Source organism: Phalacrocorax aristotelis, chromosome 1 (genome assembly GCF_949628215.1).
Source record: "Phalacrocorax aristotelis chromosome 1, bGulAri2.1, whole genome shotgun sequence".
NCBI classification, from domain to species: domain Eukaryota; kingdom Metazoa; phylum Chordata; class Aves; order Suliformes; family Phalacrocoracidae; genus Phalacrocorax; species Phalacrocorax aristotelis.
Genome location: NC_134276.1, coordinates 32794909 through 32818087, shown reverse-complemented (window position 1 = coordinate 32818087; position 23179 = coordinate 32794909). Strand labels below are relative to the sequence as shown.

Genomic DNA, 23179 nt, shown 5'->3' with positions numbered 1-23179 from the left:
TAAAGACTGTTGAATATACGTGTTCTGGTTTTGTCTGGTGTGTGATACAGCAGTAATATTAAGATGACTGGAATTGTTACATTTTTAATCATGTAGTTTGCAAGTCAAGCGCTGTGATTTACAAGGCAGTGTTTTATTTTCCATGCTCTGGCCAGTGACACCATGGCTTTATTTTGACTTAGTTCAAACACAAGTTCTTATGTTAATAGTGTACATTAAGAGGAAATGAAGCCAAACAATGAAGATTTGCAAAATTTTAGGTACAATTCTTTTATGATTTCCGACTTGTTCTTCAAGGAAGCGCATCTGAGCATTTTTAAACTAAGAAAAAGGATGGTCTGAATTATTACTGTGTATGAATGCAGCTGCATAATATTTTAACTGATGCATCATCATTATTGCCACTGGTATTAATTAACATGGTGAATGCATTAAGGCATTAAGTTTGTATTCCATAGACAAGGCTTATGTTAACGAATGTTTGTGAATAATTTGCAGCTGATATAAAATACAGCACTATATTACCAAAAGTGATGATGCATTTGCTACAGGATCTTATGCATTCTCTACAAATACATAAACAGCTTTAATTTGCACGACTCATCCTAGCTTTCTTGTGATCACACATTTATTTTGCAAGTGCTGTATTTTTTTCTCTTTGTATTGCTTGCGGTACCTCAGACATGAAGCCATTAATGCTTTTATGGAAGTGTAAAGCAGAAAGCAAAAGACTTACTTTTTAACACGCCGGTGCAGAGTGACCCCACGGTGAGGTCACGCTGCTTGCGCTGGCTCCTGCCTGTGGTCAGGAGAGGTCTCTGGCAGCTGGTTTTGGAACCTGGCACAAAATCGCTCTGTCACGCGCTACGCAGGAGAAAAGTTCAGATATTCAAATCTGGGCTCAAAACACCAGCAGCAAGAGCTGAGATGCTGTTCTGGCAGCACAGATTTATTATATATTTTTACCTGTCCCACAGAGCTCCCCACTGCCCTTTTGACTGTACCTTTTAAAGTTCATGTTTGCAAGCACCTCTTCACGTATGAAGTAAGGTTGGGAGCAGGGTGGACAGCATCTGTATCTGGCTATGTGGTGTTCAGTGATGGCAAACATTTCAGTCTATGCTTGAGAAGATTTTGAAGTTGAAACATACTGCAGCCAAGATGGACCAACGTGTTAGTATGAATTAAACCAGCCCTCCTCTGTCATCAAAAATTCAAAGTGACGACCATTAGGCCTTGCCCCCTTTGACTCCTCACCCCAATGGCCACAGGCAACTAGAATGAACAGAGCAAAGCCTGTCTGAGCTCAGAGCAATGTTTGAACATACATCTCTGTATTTACAGTGCAATACTTACTGTCCATGTCCCGGCATGTCTTTAGGTTTAATGTATACTAGAGAGGATCATCTGCTTTGTAAATTCAGCTGCACCTTTTGCAGCAGCACCTTAAGCGCTAGTGTATGTGAAGTATTTTAACATTACCATGCCTAACCTAATATTTGAGGACATGAGGTTAGACCCTAGGTTTAGGACAAAAGCCTGGGGGACATATATTCCTCTTGATTTTCATTCAAGACCTTTTCTCCCATTTTTGCCTCCAAAACTTATGCCCTGAGACCTTTACAAAGTAACAGTCAGCCTCCCACCACTGCCCTCTGAAATCAAAGCTCTGGCTTTGCAAGCACTTTCACAGCACATTCCTCACAAGGCTAAGAGAGATCAGGTAAAACTTGGAGGCAAACCTAGGTCCATTTAATGGGCCTACTATTCATTAACATTTACACTGCCAGTTGTTTCAGTGCATTTGATGTAAGTAAAACGGGGAAGGTAAAGGAGAAAGAAGTGAATGTTGGTGAGAAGCTCTAGGGCCCGATGCCGTTGCCACTAGTCAGCAAACAGCAACCACCTCCAAACTCGGCAAATGTGCTCCAAGGTTGTGAAACTGTTGGGAGAGAGAGCACTGGATGGGAGGAAGAATGTTGTGGCCTGTCTGAACAATTGTTTTCTGGAGAACTGGTGTATTTTGCAGTGGATTTAGAAGAATTAAGAAGAAAAAAAAGCTGGTCAGCTGAGCTTTCTGGGTAAACTCATTTTGACCAAGACTGTTATTTATGAAAATGCAAAAATGCTCTCGTTGTTTCTAATGTGAAACAGCAAAATAAAAAATCTGTGGCACAGGCAGAACAGCATTGATCGTAAGAGTCCTGACCGATTTCTCCTACTACAAGGAGTGCTGCACTTGCGACAGCATGCCAAATATTCCTTTCCTAATGCTGCCTTCCTGCAACATGTAAAGGAAGTTCTGAGGGTCTCACTGCTGCTGCAGCTCTGTCTCATATTGCCGGTGGTAGGGGATCATGGCACAGCGCGGAGCTGCTGCAGTGGCTACACCAGCTTAAGTAAAGTCTCAGAACCATTTCTGGGCAGGTATCCAGAAGCCAGTGTCTGGCTAAGCTTAGAGGGCTTTTCAGACACCTGATACCTGACACCCTTGAATTTAACTACGTTAACATTTAGGTTGAAAAGACTGACACAGAGCTATGTGTTAATACGGTCAGATGAGGGGGCAGCTCAGTTTGGGAGCTATATCCTTCTGCAGTGGTGACGCAGGCAGTGGTTAAACGAAGATCTTTTTTGCTGATTAGAGAATTGCTGAGCTAATTGAATGAGCTCTGTTCAGATAAACCAGATGGAGCTGCAAGAGTCTGCACACCAATGTGATTTTTTCCCCACCTAGTCTTTAACCACACCATTTAAATGCCTCTACAAGGTGCCTGATAGAATGGAAAGAGTAAGATGATCTATATTGTACACTACATTGCTCACTCTTTGTGCCTCTCCCATTCCTTTCAGATGCTGTACACTTGTTGATCAAGAGCCATTGTCTGGGGGAACCTGCTTCTGGAACTGCTTCTGTACTCCAAGGTTTTAGAAATACAGAGCTTTCTGTTTATCATCTCCAAAATTCAGTGTTACAGCGGAGTCTGCAGTGACAATCAGCATCAGAAAAACTGCTGTCATATGCATATTACCGAGAAGCGTTTGAAAGTAAGTTGTGGAGCCTCTAAAGTTACCGCATTTTCATACGCATACAGTTACATCCATTATGGAAGCCCTTCAGGTAGGGACTGGAGTTTAAGGTATAAAAATAATAAAAGCAGTGAATGTACATCTTTTGGAACCACATACAATCCAGGATGTGTCAGAACTACAGGAGCTGGGCTAGTTTCCCATAAAATTTACAGGTATTACAAACTCCCAAAGTTTAACTCCATCCAGGGAAAAGTATATAGTCTATTGTTAAGTCCTTCTCTCCAAGGAGCCTGAAGGATGGCTGTGCTGGGTCTCCTGAGGTGCGACTGCACAGTGCTGTGGCCTTCCAAGGTCCCTCAAGACCTCCTCTAGGAAATTCAGCTCCACCTCCAGCCACTTCCCTTGGAACATTTTGGTTCTCAGACTGCTCAAGGTATCAGAAGTAGCTTTCACCAGTAGCACTTTCCACTGGAACAAGCTACCTAAAAGCCTTAATCCTCACATCAACTGTTGCAGAACTAGCAGACCATTTGTTTTCAAAAGATCACTTATTCTTTTCACTTACAAAACCCCTCTTGTCATTTCAGACAGTCTAGCACCTGTAAAACCTTCTGCACAATTTATACATGCCTGTTCTCCCCATGTCTCCTGTCTCAGCTTTCATTTGCACTATCTTCACTTGTTCATCTATGTCACTCTTAATTGCTGTTTTGTCTCTTCTCCCTATCTTCTTGCTGGCTTCGCATTTGAAATGAAAAGCAATGAAATTTGTAGGCTGGTTCTTTGATTCTATGGGACTGGATTCCCTGTGGCCTTAGAGCTGAAACAAGGCCAACTCATCTCCTGCATGAATTAGACTCTGCATTTTCAGCTATACTGTAGGAGTCCACCCAAAGTCCTTAGATGAGGTTTTACACACGGTCCTGCTGGCAGCCTTGTTTGCAGTCTCTGCTCTCTGACCTTGAAGAAGGTTGGAAGAAGTTGTTAGGGCACTGCATGAAGTCTGGTGGTTAATGCCACCTCCCGCTCACACTGCAAGCCAGACAGGAGGCCAGAGGTATTAGGATGTGGTGTTAAAGGCAGGGCACATACTGCAACCCCTCAAACATTTCTGCTGTGCCAGCTACTTGTGGCTAAGTCCTGTGAATGATTGTTGAGTCATTCTAACAGTTTGATGCTTCTAAAAAGGCTGAACCCACTGCAAGTCATGCACTCCTGCCACTTCTCTTACGCTGGTGCTTGTGCCAACATGAAGCCAGTTCAGTTCTATCAGCTGGCAAAAGCCTAGTTTTTGATGGGCACATTCTGTGAACTCAGTGAGCTGAACCTGCTCATGAGACAGACGAGAGCCATCACCGGCATGAGCTAAGGGCCAGATCTGCGTCTGGGAATGGGAGGGGGATGTGGGGAGGTAAGGGAGCATCCTCCTTGTTGCCAATTCATTGCTATGTCAGTGCTGCCATGCTGCAAATGGTTGCAACAGTATCTGCCATGATGTAGATTGTTGCAGGTGCAAGGCACATTGCTGTGCTCACTGGTGCTGCCACCTCAGGCATGACAGTGTCCAAGAGCCGGTATCCACCGAACCCTGTGTAGGGGCACACAACTATGGAAAATGGAGGGAAGTGTTTGAACATGTCAGCTGTCAGGTTTCCCCAGAAGCTCAGGGTGTCTGTCATGGTAGTCTGTGCCTGTTCAGCCCCTGGAAGACCACCGCTTTCCTGCTCTGTCAGGCTTTGCTACTGGAAGAGGGTGGAGATGTGAATTCCTACCTGTGGCTGCTGCTTTGCAGGCGTTTGACACTAGCAGGGAAACCCAGTGCACAATAAAACATCCTCAATGACTTGTCCAAGATGCGTTTTTCTGACAGATGACGACCATAAGGACAAAATTCTACAGCCGTTTTCCTCTGCTGTGCAGAATAACCTGTCTCCCTCAAAGTTAACAGCAATCAGCTCATCTTGGCCAAACAGTTAGTTCTGCAACCCTGGTGTTGTCATGCTGTGAATCAGCAGGCATGCAAAGCAAGAAAGTACTTCTTCAGAAAGCATCCTGTCTTTTCAAAACCTTTTAATTAAAAGAAAAATAGTTACTTAAAGAAAAAATGTTACTTAAATGCTTCATTTTACAAAATTTTGTACAGTACATTTTATAATTTAACTTTTAAATTTAAAATTTTTTTACATTGAAAAAGAAGGAAATAGTATTCAAATGCTGATAGGAAAAGCTGGGTTACACAAAGCCAGACTGTGGTGAACAGAAGAAAAGCTGGATTATTTGGGTAATGATTTAACACAAAGTATTCTATAGACACTCTGGGAAAAATATCAAAACTTGGGAATCAGGAAAGAGAATAGTGAGGCTTCTTTAAAAAGCAACAGCACTGAAAGTTTGAAATTTTCCTACATAGGCATTTCTGTGGTTTGATCAGCCTAAATCCTGTACTGTGAAGGGCATGGCTTGGGGTCACTGGCCGCCACGTCTCACTGTCCGTTTTCTTGTACCAGTCACTTTTCTGTCAGTGTAGAACTACTTCGACTGCAACGCTGCTTTCACAGGATAGTCAAGCGCAAATGTGTATTTCCCCCAGCAGATGCTTCCTACTACCCCGGATATGGAGTACTGCCAAGTAAGGGGTGTAGTTAAAGTGGTAGAAAACATAACCTATGTATTCTTTGGTGTCACACCGACCTCTCTGTCCTTCGTTCAATACTGAATCATCTCTTGTGAAGAAGGTTGGGCCACATCTTGCACTAGGTGCTGTGGGGTTTTTAGCAGGGCATAGAAACATGTTTGCTTTTCTTTGCGTTGCATCTACTAGCACTCAGATTGGCATAATTTCTTCCAGCTGCTACTTGTTTAGCTGCAGTGCCATGTTAGACAAAAGCCTGTGTGAAGTAACTACGACCGGTCTTTATTTGGCAAGCAGTCAGAGGACAACAGCCTACTTCTCAGATTGCCTGTTGAGGTTGGAAAGTATTGTATAGGGAGTGAAAAACCCTTCTGCAGTGCCTTCCTATTTGAGAATCTTTAACAGCTTTTCATTTGCTCATCCAAAATGACAATAATCAAACACTGTGACACACAGAGGAATTATTATCTCTGTAGGCAGCCTCGGAAATGAAGAGAAATCAATTTCCCAGGACCTGCTGGAAGATTGCAACATTTTCAGAAAATTTTGCTGGATTACAGGTTTACATTTACTAGAATTGCCTTGCTGGGAACTCATGCTGTATGGCTCCCTCGTCCACTCAGAGGCCGGAACTATCCTCAGTTCCTTCACCCTCTACACATGAAAAGCAAATAACATGATCTTTTTTTATCCACCAAACTAGGATACGATAAAGACCTTTGTCTCTTCCCAATGCCAGAGCCCAAATCAGCTTATAAAAAAACCGTTAACAAAAAGGCTACAAAATAGCATATATTGTTATTTCTGCTTTCACTTTCCTTTCTCCTTGAACTCTGCACAGCAGAGACCATTACTAAGTTAGAAACTGTATGATGTGTTGTCATTGCATGACATATACTAGAAGCTAGAGCAGGAAATGTCACTGAATTAGAGGAAAAAAAAGGGCTGGAAATGTCCTCGAGAGTCCATCCCTGTGCTTGGGCGGGATCATCCAGACTGAAACTATTCCTAAGAGAGAGCTGCTTAACAGTTTTTAAAAGCTTGTGATGATGAAGGCACTGCAAGCTCCCCAGTCAACCTCATCTAGCACTGTCCATACCACTAGAAAGCCTGTTCTAACGTCTAATACAAGTGTCTAATACAAGTTTCCTCCGTATGGACACCTTTCAGGCTTGAAGACTACGTTATCCTCAATCTTTTTTTAAAAATAAACAAGTCTACTTCTTTCAATCTTTCCTTGCAGATCATGTTTTGTATCCCTGGCCTTATTCTCCTAACTCCTCTCTGCAGCCCTCCTGAAATGCATCACATGTAGCTGGACATAGTGCTCCAGCTGAGGCTTTGTCCCTGGCAAACACAATGGAAGGACTATTTAATATGTTGTATATTTTTACACGTGCCAATAGCACATTGCATGTTTGTTGTTTTTTTTTTTTCCAATGAAGTTACCTACTGTATGGAGGGCCAGATTAACTCCTTCTCAGGCAGAAAGTGCAACCACCGGAGATGAGAAGGCTGTGCCAGGGCAGGGAGCAGTTGACTCCCATGTGCCAGACTTGCTTTCATCGTGCAGCCAGTGTGACATGAACAAAGCAAATGAATTGTGTGACTAATAATTATGAAAGTTTCCAAGGGACAAAGGAAAACCTCCAGTGGTGATAACTAGTGACAAAACGACAAGGCAGTTTGAATAATGCCCATAACCATCTGGGTCACTTACTAACCATTCATTTAAGCAGCAGGGCACTAGGCAAAACTGTCTTCACCACTGCCGAGACCAGAAGAGAAATGATTTTCCATTTTAAGTAGCAGTGGAAATAGTGAAACAAGCATCAATGCACAAAAAGCAGAGCTCTCTGGTAGAATCGTTTGAGGGTGGCCCTCTTTTGTTTAAAAAAGAAACGCAAAAAATGTGTGAGGAAACCCAGGAGCAGTAAGGCTAGGGGTTTGGGAACTAACTAATTAAACCTCAGCCCTACACAGCCCAGCAGGAAAGAACTGGCTTTTGGACAAATCTGTTGTAAGACTGTGTAACCAGTAGCACACCAGTGGCACATGCATCTTTCAGAGACATGTGAAAAGATGCTGAGCACCAAAGTCAACTACCGATATGGCACTGATGTCAGGCTCAAGGCAGCTTGCCAAAAATAGTCTGTTGGCTGCTGATAAAAGCATTATGTACCTTGTAGCATGAATCGGGTTGAAAACACAAGAACAGGGGTTATTCAGAGGATCCACCTGAAAGTCACTAGAAGTAACAAATGTTAGCCTGAATTCCTCTTTATTTAGAAGTACACGATTGAGTGCTAATAGGTACTTAAGAAACATGATCACATGCAAGCTGAATTGTGTGAGCAGGAACCGGTTTGCATCAGAGATAATAAAAACCGGCTGCCTGCGGAAAGAGCTGGCCAAACTGCAGGGACAACATAAGGTCAAACTGGAACTAAAGTCCTTCTTAAAAGGAGACAGAAATTTGTGAAGTTGGAAAACAGAAGTGGCTGCCTTGCAAAATCCCTCAGTGTTAGAATCAGTCCAAATGATCTCTGTGCAAAAAGAAAGAGCGAAAGGAGCCATCCAAAGTTTACCTCAAATAAAATTCCCCCTGCTGTAGATATAAAACCTGGCCAGTACTGGACAGTTACTAGGAGTTTCAGGAGGGGGTGTGAACATGAGTACCAATTCTGGGGTGTGAGTTTGTACCTACCTCCCGAGAGGCCCATCTGCAAAGACAACTTTGCAACACTGCGACTGCAGCATGAGCTCTGTGGGCTGCCCATGCCGTAACCACTGGAATGTAAAATTTCTGGGGAGACTGCGATGGACTCAGATGGTTGTAGAGAACTATTTTCACTGTATTTACAGCATGCTGGGAATCAAATTCCTTATGTTTTATTGACAGATTCATGTAAGGCCATAGCCAGCTTCTTAAAGAGAGCTGAATGGGCATTATCCTTCCTCTACCAGCCGGTAAGCTTAAATTTAGTTTCTCAGCCACCATCCTTGCCCTGAGATTGGCCAGGGGAGCAGTACCACAGGGTCTTCTGACCTTTCAAGGGTCAGGCATGCCATCCACTTGCGAGGCAGCAGAGTGACAGTGGCAGTAGGGCTGCACTACAAGGGTAGATCCTACAAGCACATGGGGGTAGGTCCTACAAGCACATCTGGCAACAATTCAGTCAGATAAGGAAAGCACTGTGTTGCCAGAACAGGCTGCTTTTAGGGGCAGAGAAAAAGCTATTTTCAACTATTTCACAGGGAGTCTTAGGATCTAAACCAAGGGAACGGAGTAGTTCTGGTTCTTGTCCAGCTGTCCTCGACTGGTCACTGCCACCTGTACAAGAGCTGAGACCTGCACTTTTGGACAGCCCCCATGTTCCTCCTCTGGCCAGGCAGTGTTATGGTGGCCTCAGCCGATGTCCCGTACTGTGACCCTTCTGGAAGGGCATTGGATATATATTTACAAATCAATGTAAAGCTTACATACCAAGCGTGTAATTTCAGCGTTGGTAGTGCAAAGAAACATAGTTAGGATTGCACAAAGCTGCATAATAATAATTGTAAAAAATCACCTGCGGAAGTATTTTGTCAAAAATATTCAAGGCGGTATTTTAAAGTGTAAAGTATATAGTTAAATCCACCCTGCCGCTTTCTGTTCCTCCACAGGGCGGGTATCTGAAGTTCCCGTACCGATTTAAAGAAACTTAACCCTGATATCGCTAGGCAGCACAGGCGGCCAAACAACTGTCAACCCAGGGACAAAATCGATTTTGTTACAGTTAACGAGGAGGAGAAACCCTGCGGGGTGAGTGACCTGTTCATTAACCGAGAAGCACTGAAATACCTGCCATAGCTGTTCCACTTTCCCCGGGGCGGGATCGCCCCACTGGAAAATACCGCCCCGCCCTGCCCCGCCGGCCTCCCAAGGCCAGCGGGGAAGGTAGGCGGCTGACTGGAAGGACGGGGCGCTTTATTGCCTCCCCCCTGCCCCAAATCTCCTCTCAAGGCCGCGGGGCCTTTAAATCCACCCCTTCCACCGACACTCGAGTCCCCCATCCCCTCAGGAGAGCCCGCCTCCCCGCGCCACTCCGCGGGGAACGAGGCGGGGCCCCACGTTCCCCAACGGCCGCCCCAGCTGAAGGGAGCGGGGCTGGCCTTTATTACTGGCGGCGGCGGCTGGCTGCGGAGGACGCGGAGGCCTGGGTGGTAAGTGGCGAGGGGGTGGCGTTGGGTGGTGGGGAGCTCCGGGGGGTGCCGCCATCTCGTACCTGGGCCGGCGACGCCCCTCCGCCGCCTCGCCGGCCGGGTGCAAATATTTCTCTGTGAGCTGCACTGAGTGCCACCTCTGAAGGAGGGCGGGGGTTTCCCTGAGCTTTGCTCGGCACTCTCCAGAGCCCTCCACCGCCCCAGCAGGGACATGTCGCCTCCTTCTCTTCGTTGTTTTCTTTCCCCTCCCGACGCTCCTGGTCTCGAGGCCGGATGCGTCTGGAGCTTAAAGGTGTCGCCGTGTCCTTCTCCCTCCAGCTGTTTAAATGCCCCTCAGGGCAATGGCCCTCGGGGAGGGACTGCTGCAGGCAATCCCTTTAGTTTTGTTTTGGGTATTTTTTTGGGGGGACGTGGGGTGTGTGGTCTTTCGCTGACTGCTGTACTTGTAAGACAGCTGGTATTTTGTAAGAACTTGCCACTAGCTTTAGCCCTGTTTCCCCCCCCCCCCCCCCCCCGATGATGCTTCACCGCTTGAATGCAAAGTCCGAGCTGTCTGTCTGCAGTGTAATCCATGCAGTTAGAAAGTATTGCTTGCATAACTATCTTATATGTGCATCCTTATTTTGCAGGTAATAATTTTTTAGGACTAATAACTCATTTAGCATAAGCCTTCTTTAATGTTCAAGGGTCAAATCCATTTTAAATAGCTAAAAGTACTGTAAGCTGGAGTATACTGCGTGCCTAGTATACTAACGATATAGCTAACCAATAAAGAATTTGTTATCTGACTTTTAAAGTCTGTTTACAAACAGGGAAATATCTAAATATTTAATTGATGCACTCTGTTATGGAACCTGGGCCTTTGATTTTATTTCAGTCATGCCACCAATTAAAAGCAATCAGAGTTGCTTCTGACTTTTGCAAAGGCTGCGTGGATGAATCTCTGGATTTATCTAACCCAGAGCCCTTTAGGAGTAGTATTGGCTGTGTCATCTTACTGATGTTCAGGGAACAACAATATATATTTGATAAAGACAACTTCTTTCTAGTAAAATTAGAGACCTCAATTTATTCTATAATGAGGGCTGGACTCTGTTTTTTAAGTAGTTTGCCACTGAATTGCCAATAGAATTCTTCTAAGGAGGTGCTTGCTATTTTTATCAGTGTAGGGAAGAAATTCTGGGTAAGAAGCAAAATGAGAAATCAGGAAACAAGATAGTTGAGGTGAAAGGGCAAAGTGCTGGTGTGTTTTTTGGATTTTTTCTTTGTTTTTAAAGGTCAGCTCTGCCACTCTGCTTTAACTTCTTCCTGTAAGTATGGAAAACTAGAAGGAAGGATGCAAATAAGTGGAAAGACTCAGGCAGTTTAGCCTAAATAGCAGTAAAGGAGGCTAGTAAGCCTTTCAGAGGCACAAACCTTGACGGTGCTCTATGTAAGGCACCTTGGGATGTGTCAAAGGAACAGCATGTTATAACATCCATACATTAAAGTATCCTATATCAAAACTTCAGCTAATGTTAGTAAATCTGTGTACTAATTGAAGACTTTAGTTGGCAGTGCTTATATACTTCTACGTTGTGTCGGTGTTCAAGAATTACACAGAAAAACAGAGTAGCCTTCATTGCCTAGGGAGAATGAAATACAAAACAAACAAAAGAACAGATATATTTTAGTTTTATCAGTGTTACAGTATTTGTGATAGATGAAAATTTGTTTTAATATGTTGAGGGGAAAAAAGTTACCTGTATTTTCAATTTTGACAAGTTAATCAAAAGCAAAGATCACGCGTGTGGCTGATAGTGGAGAAAACTGAGCTTGGCTTTGTCTCCATTAATTAAATGATCTGCCATTAATCATGGCAGGACAGGACTATGAGGAGCTTGGAGCTGTAAGTGGCCTCCCTCTGGCACAGTGTCATACCCATGTGGCTCTACTGCTTTCATGTTGAGAAGCTGGCATAGTCTGTGGCTCCTGATCTCTGTATTGTAACCTTCTTGGCAATATAGTGGGTGCCCTGACTTGCCTTTTCTTTGGTTTTTTACATTAGTGATGTTCTCTGCAGCAGCCTAAAGAGTAAGATGGATTTTTGTGCACTTGGTTGTTGAGTATTTGAAATTGTGTCCTTTGAGCTACTATGGGTTTTTTTATTGTATTGAGTGTCGGAAGACTGGAGACCCAGGTAACTCATCATGAAGTAAAGATGTTAAAGGAAAACTAGGGCTGCAGTAACTATTCAGGCATGCTCAGTGTCTGCAACTTCTGTTAACTTTGGATGCTGGATTACTGGCACTTCTAGAGGAAGTGACCAAGGAAGGTTTGACTTCAGAAAAGGTGGTGCTAATTAACTGGTGTATTTGCAATATTTTCCAGCTGGGCAGTACAGGTGAATAAACAAAATAACAAGGAATGGAAGTGCCAAGGGAAATAGCTTCAAGTACAATTATTCTGCAAAATTAATTGGCAAAAGGTAATGATAGAATCCAATGTTTAGGAGGGTATTATAGAAAATGGGGAATGGAAAGTATTTATATTATGAGGAAGGGAAAAAATAAGCTGTGGAGACACCTACTTGGTTTTGAGAAGGGCAGTCTCGTATCGGCAGGATTAGTCTGGTTTTGCAGATCTTATCTCTTTTCTAAGGTAATAGGATTATTTTAGCATCTTGCAAAGCACATGCCGTCATTAACTATGATTTGTGGTCAGTTTGTCAAATTAGCTTAATTGACGTCTAAGCTAGAAAGGCCTTTTACAGTAAAAAAGGCTGCATGTACGTGGTTACGCTATTTTCGTATAACATTCACAAGAATGAATATTGTGAACTCTGGTATCAGAAATAGGCCCTAATGGAAGCAAAGTGTTGTATGCACCCCTATTGCCTATGCACCTGGTCCAGGTGTACCAGCTCAGCTCAGGTTAATGTTGATATTGGGGCAGGGGGTGGGGGTGGGAAAAGGGACTGAAGTTTAGTAGTGACTGCCTTAAAGTTCCATTTGATTGCAGGATGTAGTCAAACTAGTTCAGCTTGCTAAGAATCACTGGAGGTTATTCACTGCAGTGTTCCTTGAGATCGTGCCTGGGTGACAAACTGCTTTAACCTTTCATGATGAGCGTAGTGGTGGCCCAGTTACACAGTAGAGACATTGACTCGAACCCAGATGCCTTTGTGTGGTATTACCGACTTTCTTCTGATTGTCAAAGGTATTAAATGTTCTTACCCTAAGTATGTTTGGAAGGCTCATCTTAAATGGACAAGGCACAGAGTTTTATTAAGTGTTAGTATGTATATAACTGATGTACTTACAGATGTGTTAAATCATTGTCTTATTTCACAGAAAGAAGAATCAATAATGTCAGCGCTAAACTGGAAGCCCTTTATCTATGGAGGGTTAGCATCAATCACTGCAGAATGTGGTAAGCTTTTCTGTTAACTGTTTACATGATTTCCATTACTCAGTCCCTTTTAAAACAAGCTTGGTTCTGTGCTATCAGTGACACAGTAGTATATGGTGGGGTATGGCATAGAGTTTTTTTCATTAATGCTGACTGAATAGTTTCTCAGAGCTCTGTTACAATGTCAGAACACTTCTGTCTGTAAACTCGCATCCCCTGTGAGTCTTGTCTATATATAAACTTTGCCTTTGGATTCTATTATTTGGTGTTTGATCAATTCCTAGATGCTGGTCATAAATATACACAGTTTCTGTGTTGCCTGAGTAGACAAGTTAAAGTCTTACCTTGTAAAATTTCTCGCTTAGCTTTTCTGAGTAGCTATGTTGTAGTTCAGATTCCCTTTTCTCAAGTGTGACTGACTGATTAGATTTGAACACTTAAGTTCAGTTAGTGTGCTACATAGAATAATTGCTATAACGAGACAGTGCATCTGATGTCTTAGTGCCTACTCTAGAGAGAAACCTAAATACTAATATCTTTTTGAAGTCTTACCTGAAATGCATGTGTGTATGTGAAAATAAAGGAAATCTGCATTTTCGTAGTAGCAGAACATAGTCTGACATGTGGCAGGCTTGCATGTAAAGTCTCTCTAATAAAGTAGATGTGGTATAAAACCACACTTAAAACTACAATTTTGTTTTCCTTTTCTACCTTCCCTTATGAATCTTGTTGAAACTTGAGTTTGAAAAGTCTTGTTTGACTTGACTGAACATGGGCAATAATGCCAAAAGCTTTGAGGAAGACAAACAATTCATAAAACCTGGCTTGTCTGGTAAACCTCGTTAGAACAGACGTAGTTGGTACTGACTCCTGTTAGTGTTTAGGTGAGTATTGAATGTTGAGGTGGTCCCTTAAATATAAGCTCTGGAGGAATATGCTTTCTAAACCCTTTGATAAAGGGAGCATGGAGAGTTAAGAACTTGTCATTGCAGTAGGCTGCAGGAAAGCAGTAACAGAAATGGATACTGCTGCTGTTGCTTTTTTAGGTTCCAGGCTAGAATCTGTATAGCTTGTTCTATGGAATTTATTTCTTTGCCTTCAATGAAATGCTCTTCAAAGATGTTGGCAGAACACACACACAAACTCTGTACTTGATAGTGATTGCAGAGTCCTATTCGGTGTGGCTGTTTACAACTAGGCAATACCATCTTGCCTGAAAACATAGTGAAAGCAAAATGTCAACACAGGAGGTAGGCAGGTCCTCTGACAAGCTTTTAGAAGAAACAGGGTGACATAAAACGAACCACTTCTTTGAAAGAAAGTATTGTTAAGAGACACCTTTTTCCCTGGGAGTATTTTTATGTGTGTTAGTATATATTAAAGGCTGCTTTTTCTTCGTCTTTGGTTAGGTACATACTTGATTAATTTTCTCTCTGATTTTTCTTTAAGGTACTTTCCCCATTGATCTGACCAAAACACGTCTGCAGGTTCAAGGTCAAGTTAATGATGCTAAATATAAAGAGATCCGCTACCGTGGAATGATGCATGCACTAGTCAGAATATGCAAAGAAGAAGGATTGAAAGCCTTATACTCTGGGTAAAATTAACTGACTTGCAGTAATGCTTTTTGAACAGTATATTGATAATTATAAGCACTAGTGTGTGAATTCTTGGGTATCAGATTTACAAGGTATTTGGTTAGCGTCAGTTAATCTGGAAGTTGAAAGCCCAAGCTTAGGTTGCTTCAATCTTTGCACTCTGCAAAGTTTAAAACAAACAAACCTACCTACCTGGAAGAAAAAAAAGCTAAGCATAAAGTCATTCTGTACAGTGCTGCTATGGTTGTTCCATCTCTCAGTTGGAAGAAAAATTGAATTAACCTTTATGTATAAATGGGCATGCTTTTCTTTAAAACATGCAAGGTGGCGGTGGAAAGATGTAATGTGCAGATTACATTTCAGACAAGCTTACCAGCTATTCTATAGAGCACAAGTTGAGGTATGCTTTAATAGTAATCCTTCCACAGCTCACTCATGTTCTTCCAGGCTTTATTTAAATAAAAAACAAATAGTCCTAAATCCCCCCAAAACAACAAAACCTTGTTCTGCCTGTAGCGAGTTTAAATTGTTGATTTAAATGAACAAACCTTTCTCTGGTAGATATCTTGTGTTCAGTTTCTGCTGCTCTAGAAAGTATTTGTTAATCACTCTTTTGCAATTTTGAGCATAAATATTATTACTGCCTATTTTTACAGGATTGCACCTGCAATGCTACGCCAAGCTTCATATGGTACTATAAAAATAGGCACTTACCAGAGCTTGAAAAGAATGTTTGTTGAGCATCCAGAAGGTGAGTGGGGTTTTTTTTTTTTTTCAATTTAATTGAGGACTGGTTTGCTTGAAGCAGGTTGTTTCCATTTGATATCTTACTGTAGGAGTTTGCTGCAACTGGTATGAGAAATGTAATCTCAGTGGACTTGTTCAAAGTGATTCAGCAAGGAAAACTTGTCAGAGCAGTTTTTAAGGCTTCTGTAATTGGCACTTTCTCTAGTTAAAGCGGGGCCCGGGGGCTGGCATCATCCTGCCCTGTTGCATCTTAAGCTTTGTGAATCTGCAGCTAAACTCTCTTTCTTTGTCCATGGAATAGATGAAACCCTTATGATAAATGTTCTGTGTGGCATTCTTTCGGGAGTAATTTCATCATCTATTGCTAACCCTACAGATGTCTTAAAGGTAATTATGTATTCTGTATAGTTTGTCCTTATTTTTTGTCCTTTCCTTGAGGAAATGCAGAATATCCTGATGAATACAGGATTTGTTGTTTTGTATCCCTATTTATTCTCATCTCCTAACTTAAAAAATCAGTGACATCCTGAATTCTTGGAACCTTCTTCTGGCCCATGCTGATTATTTGGAAGTAAGCACCAGGGAACTGATGGCTGGGGATGCAGTTGGACCCATATAACTTTTCCTGGGGGTGGGAAGAGAATAATTTAAGATGACTGTTTTGGTAACTTTCATGCTATAGTGTTTGTGTGGAAGCTGTGCTGCATATTTCATTTACACTTCTTGCTAACACTGCTATACCAGGATGTTTCTCGAGCTCAAAATAGGTGAAGATCAATTGAGAGGCAAGAGTTCAGTGAGTGCTACTTGTACTGTATGATTCTTTAATCCTGTAGAGAGGCTTTGCAATCCAGTGTCCACGGAAATAGTGTCCTAGCATCAGTCATTTAAGAGTCAGTGAAACATCACCTCTTTAAGAATCTGTTAGCCTAATGGTAGTCAATGGCCTCTTTTCCAGTTACGTAAAAGGGTTGATGGTATTTAACTTACAAAACTGTATCATGTGACCTACCTGGCTGCCTCTAATGAAAAATTCAAGAAAACTTTCTGTTCTTCTAAAACAACTCAAAACTTAATCCTTCATAGGGCTAGTGTGGTTATATAGAGGCATTTCAAAGAAAAGCTTCTATTTCAAGTGTGGCTTCAATTAGTTATTTCTCAAAATTATGTCCACGTACTAACTTGCTTGTCACCAGACTTGTATTTGGTAGTTACCATGGCAGTTTCCCAAGGACATTCTTAAAAATCCACAGGGTTGAAGACCATGGCTCTCACTAGCTGAAACCTTAATCTTTTTAACCTTTCATTTTAACGTGTTCCTGTGAGAACACTGTAAAGGACATCCTGCAGAACCCATCTGTCAGTCTAATCTAAATGAAGTCGTGTACAATACAGAAATAGGCATGACTTAATGCAGTTAAGAACGACACCATGTACTTGTTCAAAATTAGCAGCTGCATCTGGGTAGTTAAGGCACTTCAAAAGATTGCATCATAGTTATGATAATGCCAGCTATTAATTTGTATTCAAAGAGAAATTTACTTTATTACTTAGAAGATTGTAACTTAATAGTTTAATACAGTTTTACTAACACTTCATTGGTTATGTGTTTGAAAGGTATTTATTTTCTAATTTTATCTTCAAATGAATCTCAGATCAGAATGCAAGCCCAAGGTAGTGTGATTCAAGGAGGAATGATGGGCAACTTCATACAGATCTACCAAAAGGAAGGCACTAAAGGATTATGGAAGGCAAGTTTTTTTTTTACTTAAATCCTACACTTTAGGTATACTTTCTTGCTCAACTGAATTTCATGTTCTACAATATTCTCAGTCAAAACTTGGAGAAGTCAGTAGCTAATATTTATGTAGCTTGTCACTGTCTCAGTGCATTTTGGCAAAGGGTTATTGCCAGTCTTGTGTTCAAGGATTAGCCACTTCATTAAAAATGGGGAGACAAATGGAGGCTTAAATTAGGGTGACTGGCTCTACGACTTGTTCAACAACCCTTTGCAAGACACCTCTCAATCTGTATGCTGTGCTCTTTTTAAAACATACACTAAAAAACATTTGGAAGTAAAGGTACTAATGAACATTCCCTCTAGCTCAGGAATTCTCGTACTCGGTCTTGTAGGTTGACTTACGCCAGTTACAGCCAGCGACTCTATAACAACTGAAGACCAAGAATGGATAATTGTTCTGAAACAGCTGGAAAACAGAAATGTTTTTCTATTAGTGTGCTTTTCTCTGCGAAGTGTCTTGATCTCCATTTTTCTGTTCCCCTTCCTTACTTCGTCAGTTTTTCAGTTAGAAGCAAGGGGAGCCAGTATCACCTGGTTGTTGAGGTCTTAGCTGATGGTTGATGTAGGAATTCATATGTTAAGCAGAGATGGAGTAGCATGAAAGAACTGAAATTGCTGTTCAGTATGGAAAAGTGATTTTATCTATTAATTTAAATCTGCATTTTTTGGAGTGCATACATCTGAGACTTGGACTAATTAGCCTTATTTGAATTCACAATGTTCTTAACACATTCATGGTGCATTGCTTTGTATTATAAAAGCTACACTTTTCTGATGGTGCACAAAGGTTAATTTTAAACTTCAGCTGTACCTTTTCTTTTGCCAGGGAGTATCATTGACAGCACAGAGAGCTGCTATTGTTGTTGGAGTGGAACTACCAGTGTATGATCTTACCAAGAAGCACATCATTATGTCTGGATTTATGGGAGATACAGTATATACTCACTTCCTGTAAGTTTGTGTAACTACCTGCTTGTATAGCTCATCATAGGTTAGTTCTTGTTGTGGAGGATGAATCTTTCGATTTTTATTTTTCTTTTTTTTTTCTGTCATCAGTCTAGGCGTAAACATACTTCTGATGGGTTTAGGCTTTTTAATGCGATAGCATCTCAAATGGTAGCATGTAGCATGGAAGCTAATTTTATTTAGGATTCAGATTTAGTTTTCTTTTGAATGTAGAATTTTGGTTCATGGATGATCTGAATCATTCAGCTTTGCAAATTGAGATTAGAGGAAAGTTCCAGTTAAATATTTCTATTCTCAGGGGCACAAACATCTGTTCAAGTCTAAAGGAACTGTATATAAGGGCTGCATATCAAATCTTGAAAATGATGCTGTATAGTAAATGAAAAGCAATTTTTCACATCTATTAGCTGATGTAATTTTTAACTATAAGCATTAAGCACTCATTGCTGCATGTTTTTCTGGGGAGGGGGAATTCTTGTGGATCTTGAAATGTGGTAGGTCAAACTTCATTAAACCTTTCTTTCATTAGCTCAAGTTTTACTTGTGGGCTAGCTGGAGCCCTTGCATCCAACCCAATCGACGTTGTGAGAACACGCATGATGAACCAGAGAAGCCAACAACATGGGGGACACTCAAACTACAAGGGTACTTTGGATTGCTTGTTACAAGTAAGTAGTTCATGTATCAAAGTAGAAACTGGAGCCATCAGGCAATGATTTTTGGTGTAGAACTCGAAACTGTTCTAAGTTTCCCTAGAAATTAACCCAAGTAATTTAGGTATGCATTTTGCCCTAATATTCAAAAGGCCTGTACCACCAGTAATGCACTTGGTGTGAAAAGTACCTACTGTCCCGAGAGAAAGGCAGGAAGAAAGTTAATATGTACTGCAGGCACTTACTTCCTTTTGGTGCTGGGATGAGGAGATGGAGTGTCTCAGCAGCACTGTCTCTTAACTTTATATGAGGTTAGGATATTGATAGGAAATGATAATTTCATAGATTGGTTCTTGAAGAACAACATCTTCAGGGGCAGATGGCTTTATCTGTTGCTTACTGCACAGTGGAAAGCCTAGTATAGCTGAAGGCAATGTCAGTCTCTCATTTTGATTATCTTGGCATGGTTTCTTAAATCATTGAATTGGGTATGAGGTGGGAGCATGATGGCCTTTTACATGGAGAAGAGTGGGTAGGGAGCTGTTGGTGTCCAAACTGTTGACTGAACAGTCCACTCTGCATAACGGTCAAGTCCCATTGTCCAGCACAATTCTGTGAAATCCATAAAGCAACCTGAAAAATTTCAAGGGGGTACCTAATGCAAGCTGTATGTTCTACATGCAGTGCTCTGCAAGGGTTTTTTGGGGAGGGGCGGGGAGAAGTCCAGGAATGCAATTTGGATGAGTCTGTGTTGGGTGCTGAATGACATAGACGGCATCTTTACCTGTCAGGTAATACTGTAGGCATTACTGATCTTGGCTTTATCTAGTGAAATGCTTCCCTTGTCCCATCATACAATACATTTAAATCAAGGTCACAGGACTAAACTGTCCCCTTGTCTGGTGTAGAATCTTATTAGCTGAGATGCTGTCTCGATTTCTCACTAAAAAAGAATTCCATAAGTGTGTTCTTACTACGGGTTTGTTTTGTTTTTTTTTTTTCTCCAGACATGGAAGAATGAAGGCTTTTTTGCTTTGTACAAAGGGTTTTGGCCAAACTGGCTAAGACTTGGTCCTTGGAACATCATTGTATCCTTTTCAAAGGTGTGCAAAACTATTAAGCTAGCCATACAACAGCAAGTATTGTCAGACAGTTTCACAGACTGGTCAGTGTGGAAAGTGTCATGTCAGCTCAAATATTCCATTTTTATGAATGGAAAATTGTGTTCTTGACCATTTTCTTAGTCAGCTGCTGCTGTTCAGATTGCATTTGTGATTCACACAGAGGGAATATTAGAATGTGATCTTACAAAACATTTTTCTGTTCCCCCAATTTCATACATGTCCATTTCCTTAATTTGGAGCCTAGTTTGAAATGAAATTGACCAGATGAGTTAGAAATGGGGGCTATTTCCAGGACTGGGGAAACTGTTGGCAGTTAGCCATGAAATCTTTCTGTTTCTCTTAGTCTCACACAGTTTTGGTTTTGTTTCCTGAGCCAGCTGATCAGAGCCCTGGGAAGTGGGTTGGTAGTAATGGTTGGTTTTTTGTGGTTTTATTTTTTTTTACCATAAGCAAACCTACTTTAGCCCATCAAAGATAAGTGAGTATTTGCAGTATTCCCCTGCCGCCTCCTGAGGTATAGGGATGGGAAAGTAGTTGGCACCACCAGCCTTAAAGCAAGTTCCGTAGTTCTCCCTAGTACTGCATAACAAAAATGGCCAACCAGCAGCACTGCATAGGAGGGGAGAGAAAGTGGAACAAAGTTTCACACAGACGCAGCTGTCCTTTCATAGTGAAGTGACCATTTTGCACTGTGTGAACAGGAAGCGGTTTTCCTTAATCAGTTGTTCCAGTTCTTCCTGACATATGAACAGCTGAAGAAATTAGACTTCTGACATGCCGAACTGCATACTGAATTCTGTTAATGTACTGTTTGAATTTAGAACAACTTGTAAGTTGTCTTGAGTATTTTGCTGTTTATTGTCTGAGATGCTGGCCAAAGGAAGAGGTCGCTACAAGACTGTTGCGAATGAGAACAACCTGGAAGCGATTTCAGGGCAAACCAGTGCCTGTAACAACGCTTGCTCACGTGAGTCAGTGAGAGGATGATGCGCGCTGTTTTCTAGACTGAAGCAAACATGGCGGAATACCTTCCGTCAACTGTTCAAGTCTTGAATATGAAGATCTGTAATGCAGCTTTATGCTGTTGAGAATCAGATGCAAAGTGCTCTAGAAGAGGCAAAGAACAATCTTTCTGCAAAGGAAGATAGGTGGTACCCAGGAGTTGGGCTTTTCCTCTTTTCAGCAGCGTATACATTTGACTGTAATAGTTTATAGTTTCTGATTAACTGGAAGTGTCACGAGACATCTCTGCAGGTTTTCAGTTCAGCAAAATACCTGCTGCAATACAAAATCTGCTTCTGGTTTTAGAGCTTTCCTGTGTTTTAAGTCTTTTGATATCTGCATAACTTGCTGGGTAATCCAGCTTCATTTGAAAGCGTGGTTGCTACGGTTGTCAGTTCTGCAAAGCTAGGAAAAAAACCAAACAACTTTCTTCAAATGTATCATTCTCGATTTTCAGCATAAGTGATTCTTCAACATATCCACATGTAAATTGTAAGTAGGAATGAAGTTCAAACAAGTCCACACTCATCTGCATATCTTGGAGAGAAACTTTCCCTGGTTCTTCCATTGTTGGGAAGAGCTGCTTGTAATGGTTACTGGCTGTTACGTATCACCTGAAAGTTGCAAGTTTTATGCTGAGCAGTTCCAGCTCCATCACGTAGGTGCCTATGTGAAAAGAACCAAACCCCTCCAAAGCTAAGTCTGCTGTAAAGACTGCTTTCCTCATCTGAAAAAGCTCCCAGACCCAGAACTACTGAGCACTTTCATATAGAAAATGGTCCCGAGTTGCTATTATGTGCAAGCAAACAGTTCATGTAGAAATCAACCACAACTTCTGTAAAGCATTATCTTTTGGCTTAAAGGTGTATCAAAACTTCAGGGCCATTAAGTAAACAGTTACAACAAGGTTCTTACATGGGTTGCTGTTGAATTCCAAGAAAGGAAACGTGTGAAGTGCGAGTTGCACGGTGATCCCTCTGTGTTGGCAGAGGGTAGCAAAGCAGGATGCGTAGCTTTGGATTTTTGTGGCATTGTGCTAATATCTTAAGCATTTTTGGTTAATTATACATTCCGCTTAGAGAAATTTCATTGCGATTTCAAAATTACTATAATCACTTAAAATGACTGATTTTGAATTCACAAATGGATTTTTAAATGCACAAGGCACTTTTTTCCTAAGATATAATGTTTTTCTATGTATATAGGTATGCTTATGTGCTGTGTTTTTTTCCTTACAGCTGTTTCTATGCTTTCATAGAAATATTTGTAAATATTTTTGTACACTATGTAAACAAAGTGTATGGTTTACATTTTTAAGCTTATTAAAAGCTTTAAAATTGCTACGAAATGAGTCTGAACTGCTTTCAGTTTCTAAGTTTCAAATGGGCCGGTGGGTGGGTTTTTGAATACTTCAGGGTGATTAACAAAGGAAAGCTGTTGCTGGCATTGAACTGTGTGATGTTGTTGCTTACTTAGCCAAGGCAGACTGAAGTCGCCGTAGTTAAAAGCTCATGTTCCTGTAACTTACTGCCCAAGTGACATGCATTAACCATATGTTTTCAGTGTTATTTGGCGTATCTTAAACTGCAGGACCATTTCCCACTCTGTTATGAACTGCTTGGCCTGGAAGAGATCAGTTGCTTAGTCTTGTGTAGCTGCGAAATGCATTAATTACACTTGTAACCAGAGTGGACTCCTGGAGACCCATGTGTGGTAGCGCAAGTCAGATGCAGCTCTGAGGGGATGAGGAACCTGCCAGTTTGGCGTTAAGAGGGTCGGAGCACACCGCACCAGTTACTCTGCAGGGAAGCAGGAGAGGGACATATGGACTAAAATTAACTGCTAAGCACCAAAGGCATCAAAACAGTGAAATAGGAGTTCAGGATCTCTGCTGAAGGTGACTGCTGCACAGAGTACCCCAACCTGTTTTCAAGCTCTCTAATTCAGACGTGCCTTAGGATTCATTTTAATATGGAATGATAAAAGACTTAAGTTTACAAAAACTAGCAGCAAGCCAAAGCTAATGA

General features: G+C 41.6%; 1 protein-coding gene across 4 annotated transcripts; it reads left to right on the top strand.

Annotated features, from left to right (window-relative positions):
* Positions 1 to 9392: 9392 nt before the first annotated feature.
* Positions 9393 to 22497, top strand: SLC25A30 (solute carrier family 25 member 30). Of its 4 annotated transcripts, none has more exons than XM_075087126.1 (10): positions 9393 to 9470; positions 13204 to 13282; positions 14711 to 14858; positions 15516 to 15610; positions 15908 to 15993; positions 17262 to 17357; positions 18234 to 18358; positions 18903 to 19041; positions 20034 to 20114; positions 20882 to 22497. In XM_075087126.1, exons 2-10 carry the CDS (start codon positions 13219 to 13221, stop codon positions 20921 to 20923), a joined length of 876 nt encoding a protein of 291 aa, XP_074943227.1. In that variant the 5' UTR covers positions 9393 to 9470; positions 13204 to 13218; the 3' UTR covers positions 20924 to 22497. The 4 variants fall into 4 exon arrangements, with proteins under 4 accessions (XP_074943227.1, XP_074943252.1, XP_074943243.1 ...); XM_075087151.1 differs by lacking the exon at positions 9393 to 9470 and adding an exon at positions 9539 to 9871; XM_075087142.1 differs by lacking the exon at positions 9393 to 9470 and adding an exon at positions 9588 to 9871 and having other exon boundaries at positions 17262 to 17361; positions 18238 to 18358.
* Positions 22498 to 23179: the final 682 nt, after the last annotated feature.